General features: G+C 55.8%; 1 protein-coding gene across 3 annotated transcripts in view; it reads left to right on the top strand.

Annotated features, from left to right (window-relative positions):
* Window positions 1-5,299, top strand: part of THBS3 (thrombospondin 3) — an 11,983-nt gene extending 6,684 nt beyond the window's left edge. For all 3 annotated transcript variants that reach the window (XM_008050087.1, XM_008050086.1, XM_008050085.1), the window contains 10 exons: window positions 914-1,073; window positions 1,704-1,822; window positions 1,956-2,008; window positions 2,296-2,489; window positions 2,673-2,851; window positions 2,962-3,010; window positions 3,228-3,424; window positions 3,678-3,850; window positions 4,763-4,902; window positions 4,991-5,299. In XM_008050087.1, coding sequence (XP_008048278.1) covers window positions 914-1,073; window positions 1,704-1,822; window positions 1,956-2,008; window positions 2,296-2,489; window positions 2,673-2,851; window positions 2,962-3,010; window positions 3,228-3,424; window positions 3,678-3,850; window positions 4,763-4,902; window positions 4,991-5,049 — 1,323 coding nt within the window. In that variant the 3' untranslated portion in view covers window positions 5,050-5,299. The remainder of the gene's footprint in view (window positions 1-913; window positions 1,074-1,703; window positions 1,823-1,955; window positions 2,009-2,295; window positions 2,490-2,672; window positions 2,852-2,961; window positions 3,011-3,227; window positions 3,425-3,677; window positions 3,851-4,762; window positions 4,903-4,990) is intronic.
* Window positions 5,300-5,600: the final 301 nt, after the last annotated feature.

Genomic DNA, 5,600 nt, shown 5'->3' with positions numbered 1-5,600 from the left:
CCTGCCACAGCCCAGCCCACAGCCCCTGCCACATCCACGCTCACTGTCTCTTTGAACGCAATGGGGCAGTGTCCTGCCAGGTAAGCTAGGCCTCAGGCTTAGAAGGAAAAGGGTAACGTAGGGAATGGGGTAGGGCTACGTTTAGGGCCGGGGTTGGGGTCCTTGGGAGGTGGCCTGGGCCAGGGAACTCATTGGTGGGAAGAAAGAGCCTGGGGCAGAGAGAATAAGGGTGTGGGAGCCAGCCCAACTGCCAACTCCTACCTTCTGTGTTGCCCAGTGTAATGTGGGCTGGGCAGGGAACGGAAACGTGTGTGGGCCTGACACAGACATCGATGGCTACCCAGACCAGGCGCTGCCCTGCATGGACAACAACAAACATTGCAAGCAGGTGTGGGGACACGGGTGGTGAGCATGGTGGGGAGCCCAGGCTGGGTCAGGCCAGACTCATCCATCCTCTTGCCTTGGACTTTAGGACAACTGCCTTTTGACACCCAATTCTGGGCAAGAAGATGCTGACAATGATGGTGTGGGAGACCAGTGTGATGACGATGCTGATGGGGATGGGATCAAGAATGTTGAGGTGACTCCCAGACTGCCCTGCCCTCCTCATCTTCACTCAGTGATTCTCTTGTCCTGTCTCTCCTTGGCACCTGGCAGCTTTCTAGGAAGGGCCCCATACTCCAGATTAGGAAGATGTAACTATCATGCTCAGGTGCTCAGGACAAGGTGAACATGGAGGCTGGGTGGCTGCAACTGTGCCAAGCAGGTGGACTGTCACAGGGGCGGTGATACTAGGCACAGGTGGGCTGTCACAGGGGCGGTGAGCCTAGGCAAGGTTGCAGGACAAGGTGGGTGTAAGATGACCAGTAGCTCAGGGGAGACCTGACCCTTCCCCTCCCACTCTTTTGCTCAGGACAACTGCCGGCTGTTCCCCAATAAGGACCAGCAGAACTCAGATACAGATTCATTTGGTGATGCCTGTGACAACTGCCCCAACGTTCCCAACAATGACCAGAAGGACACAGATGGCAATGGGGAAGGAGATGCCTGTGACAACGACGTGGATGGGGATGGTGCAAGCCTGGGGCTGAGGGGGTGGCTGGGGAACCTGTAAGGGTTTGGATGCAGGTGGGAGTGAGGCAGGCTGGGAAGGCTGTGAGAGCTGGGGCAGTGTGCTGTGGGAGTTGCCTGGGTAAAAAGAGATTACCTAGCCGGGCTCTGGTGGCTCAGCCTGTAATCCTACGCTTTGGGAGGCTGAGGTGAGTGGATTGCCTGAGGCTGCGGGTTCGAGACCCACCTGGGCAACTTGGCGAGACCTCATCTCTACAATAAATCAAAAAATTAGCTGGGCGTGGTAGCGCGCGCCTGTAGTTCTAGCTACTTGGAGGGCTGAGGCGGAAGGATCGCCGGAGTCCAGCAGGTCGAGGCTGTGGTGGCTGGGAGCGTGCCACTGCACTCCAGTCTGGGTGACAGGGTGAGACTCCAACTCAAAAAAAAAGAGATTACCTGCAGCAGATGCCGTGGGAGTATGAGGAGGGTGCAGGGGTAGGCAGGGCGTGGGCTGGAGGGTGAGACAAGGAGCAGGCCGAGTACTCAGCCAGTTGTCATCTGGGTGGGGAGACAAAAGTCCAGGGCTTTCACCAACCTACAAGAGAGTATGACATGTTCTAGTGTCAAGTCTGTGCTACCCACATGTCTTCTAGGCATCCCCAATGGATTGGACAATTGCCCTAAAGTCCCCAACCCACTACAGACAGACAGGGATGAGGATGGGGTAGGAGATGCTTGCGACAGCTGCCCTGAAATGAGTAATCCTACCCAGGTACAGGGGACTGGCAAGGGCAGGGAGGGTGAGGGGACTGGTGATGCAGCCCCAGCCTTTTAGATGGAAGTGGTCAGTCACACTCTTCAGAGTTATCAAGAGGAGATGGTGAGGACAGGTCCCTCTCTCTCAGACAGATGCAGACAGCGACCTGGTGGGGGATGTCTGTGACACCAATGAAGACAGGTAGGGTCTTGGCCAAGAGATCCAAGGTCTTATAGGGGATATTTTAACTTCCTGTAGCATATTCTCAATTTCATCTATGATTTAGCCTCAATTCTCCACCACTGTTGAGAAGGAAGTAATTCTCATAGTCTGTCCTCCATTCCTATTGCTGGAGCTTCATCTCATCTAGCTGACTGCCAAGGGTCTGGATGGATGGAGTGTAAACTCCAAAGACTCCTAAGCAGAGGAGAGGGGAAAGGTGGGGAGTACCTTCAGAGCCTTTATTGGGTGCCTGTTCTTCTGAGCAGTGATGGAGATGGACATCAGGACACCAAGGACAACTGCCCTCAGCTGCCGAATAGCTCCCAGCTGGACTCAGACAATGATGGACTTGGAGATGAGTGTGATGGGGATGATGACAATGATGGTGTCCCAGATTATGTGCCTCCTGGTCCTGATAACTGTCGCCTGGTACCCAATCCCAATCAGAAGGACTCAGATGGTAAGGCTGGGGCCCCAGAGAGGGCTGAACTGGTGTGGGCTTTGCTTGGGGAAGGAGCAGCCCTGCTAGGGAGTGAGGAAGGGCAGGGTGGGGAAAGAGGTCAGGAACACAGGGCCCGAGAGGTGGTAGCGTTGGCTAGCAGTGGCCAGGGCTTTCCTGAACACCTGGCCTCACTCTGCACAGGCAATGGCGTTGGTGATGTGTGTGAGGATGACTTTGACAACGATGCTGTAGTCGATCCCTTGGATGTGTGTCCAGAAAGTGCAGAGGTAACCCTCACGGATTTTCGGGCCTATCAGACTGTCGTCCTGGATCCTGAGGGTGATGCTCAGATTGACCCAAACTGGGTTGTGCTCAACCAGGTACGCAGGGTAGTGGGCTGGGCATGTGCTATCAGACCAGACTACCAGGTGGGGCTCAGGAGGGGTAGCACACCTGGATCACAGCTTTTTTCTTCACTGTGCAACCCCAGGGCATGGAAATCGTTCAGACCATGAACAGTGACCCTGGCCTGGCAGTTGGTATGTAAGGGACACCCAGTTCAGTAATTTCCAAATGGAGGAATCCTCTGGGGACAGAGGGTGGGGAAGGAAACAGACAAGGAGGATGGGCAAGAGGGCGACAGAGAAGGCAGTGGGGCAAGCTGGCCACGCAGAGCAGGCATCCCTTCCCGTCCCCACCCACAGTGGGTCACCAGCAACTTTGTTGCCCCTGACCTTCATCCCCACCCCCACCCAGGATACACAGCCTTCAATGGTGTGGACTTTGAAGGCACCTTCCATGTGAACACAGTGACTGATGATGACTACGCAGGCTTTCTCTTCAGTTATCAGGACAGCGGCCGCTTCTATGTGGTCATGTGGAAGCAGACGGAGCAGACCTACTGGCAGGCTACACCTTTCCGGGCTGTTGCCCAGCCCGGGCTGCAGCTCAAGGTCCCCCAGCTGCCCAGATCCCCAACCAAGGGCCCTTTCCCAATGCTCTCCTCCACCCCACAAGCCCCAGGCCTCCCCCCGCTGCCTGACTGGGAACCCTCTTACCAGACACTTGGCTTGGAGGTCGGCTCTCTGGGGGGCCAGAGCATTTTCCTGACCACTTCGACTCCCTTTCCCACCTGCACTTACCAGCCTGTTGTCTCCCCTCACTCCAGTCCTGTGGTTGACCCCCTGTCTTTGCCAATGCCCCCAGGCAGTGACATCAGTGTCTGGCCCAGGTGAACACCTCCGGAATGCTCTGTGGCATACTGGCCACACCCCTGATCAGGTACGACTGCTGTGGACTGACCCACGAAATGTGGGCTGGCGTGACAAGACCTCCTATCGCTGGCAGCTTCTGCACCGGCCCCAAGTTGGCTACATTCGGTGAGGAGAGGGGCTGAGTCCACCTGGGGAACTCAGGCCTCAGGCCCGGCCATTCCTTCCCCTTTAGCTGGGACTCACCAGTGACCACCCTCTCTACTCAATTCCTTGGTGCCACGGGTGGGGACTGCGGCCACTTCTCTCCATCTCCCCTCTCACCACAGACACAAGCACCTCTAGGTGATGTTGGTGAAGTCACTCCTCCTCTGTGCCCCATTTTCCCTTCTGTAAAACTAGGGTATTGGCTAGATGCCTTGTACAGCCTCCAAGCCCCAGGCCAATCTGGAGGGACACACAAAATCTGGCTCTGTAACTAGTGTGGCCCAGAACCTGCCTCGTCAAAGTGTCTATGCTGGAAGGGATCATCATTTTTGAAGAGCAAACCAAGGCCCAGACTTCACAGGCCTCTCTGTTCAGCACTTTGTCCACAACTTTGCATTTCCCTCCAACAAGTACCCTAGTTGGTGGGGATGGCTAGGAAGGGAGGAAAATGGGTCTGCTCAGAAGCTGATTGTCCATGGCCAAGAGCCCAGAGTCCAGGAACCTGGGTTGGTTTCCCTTTAAGGTGCCCAGGGCTGTGGGGTGCCAGGACAGGGGATAAAAGGGGGTGGACTAGAGCCTGGGAAGCGGGTGACTTCACCCCCCAGCCCATTGTACTCATTGTCATGGCAACCCAATCCTCGCTTGGAATGCGGCTGGTGCTTTGAGATGCAAAAGGGGCTGGACAAAGAGCTAGGGGCCCCAGGCCTGAGAAAAGCACCCCCTTCCCTCTCCTTTCCATCCTCCCCTTCCCTCCCTCCCGTCTCTCTCAGGCCTGGTGAACTCAAGGAGGTCTGGAGAAGAGCAGGACTCTGGGCATGGTGGCATTATGCCCACTGGCACCCTAGCACAAATGGAAACGCCTATCCTGGACAGGGTGAAGCTCTATGAGGGACCCCAGCTAGTAGCGGATTCTGGGGTGATCATTGACACATCCATGCGAGGGGGGCGTCTTGGTGTATTCTGCTTCTCCCAAGAAAACATCATTTGGTCCAATCTCCAGTATCGATGCAATGGTGAGGCTGCAAACCGACATCAACCAGACCTCTCTTGCCCTCATGGAAAAGCCACATCCTCTGACCTTACTTATTTCCCCTTCTTCAGACACAGTGCCCGAGGACTTTGAGCCATTCCGGAGGCAGCTGCTTCAGGGAAGGGTGTGAGGAGGTGGCCATCGGATTCAGAATCCTGATTTTACACCCTTTGGCCTTGGGGTCCATCCTGGAGACCCTGGGGTCTATGCTACAGCCCCTCAATCAAACAGACCCTTCTCTGGCACCCATCAGGAGTTCGGCCCCAGAGGGGAGGTCACCCCACTGTTAAGGGGATGGGAAGTTTTCAAGGGGTATTACTCAGGCACTAACCCGAGGAAAGATAATAGCACATTGCCATAAAGTTCCAGTTGTTTTCTAAGCCAGTGCAATTTGCTTATTTTAGGGATTTTCCGGGATAAGGTGGGGAACAGGAAGGAACCTGAGAGAGTAAGGGGAAAGGCTAGAAGGATGGAAGTTAGAGACATAGGGGAAGTTTAGCTGATTTGGGGGCGCAGGCGGGAAAGGTGCCGGATGGGGTTAAGTGAAGGATAGGGTGCTGGTCAGAGGACAGCCAAAGTCCTCCCAGCCGCACTTACTCACGGTGGCAGCGGCGACACTCGTCTGTCTGAGATCAGCCAGGATCGAGAGCCAGGAGGGCGGGGGCTGTCCCGCTCGGGGTG

The sequence above is a fragment of the Carlito syrichta genome, unplaced genomic scaffold (genome assembly GCF_000164805.1).
Source record: "Carlito syrichta isolate Samal-C Ts95f unplaced genomic scaffold, Tarsius_syrichta-2.0.1 Scaffold142960, whole genome shotgun sequence".
NCBI lineage: Eukaryota > Metazoa > Chordata > Mammalia > Primates > Tarsiidae > Carlito > Carlito syrichta.
The sequence above is the reverse complement of the archived record's forward strand: the minus strand, read 5'-3'. Positions and strand labels throughout refer to the sequence as shown.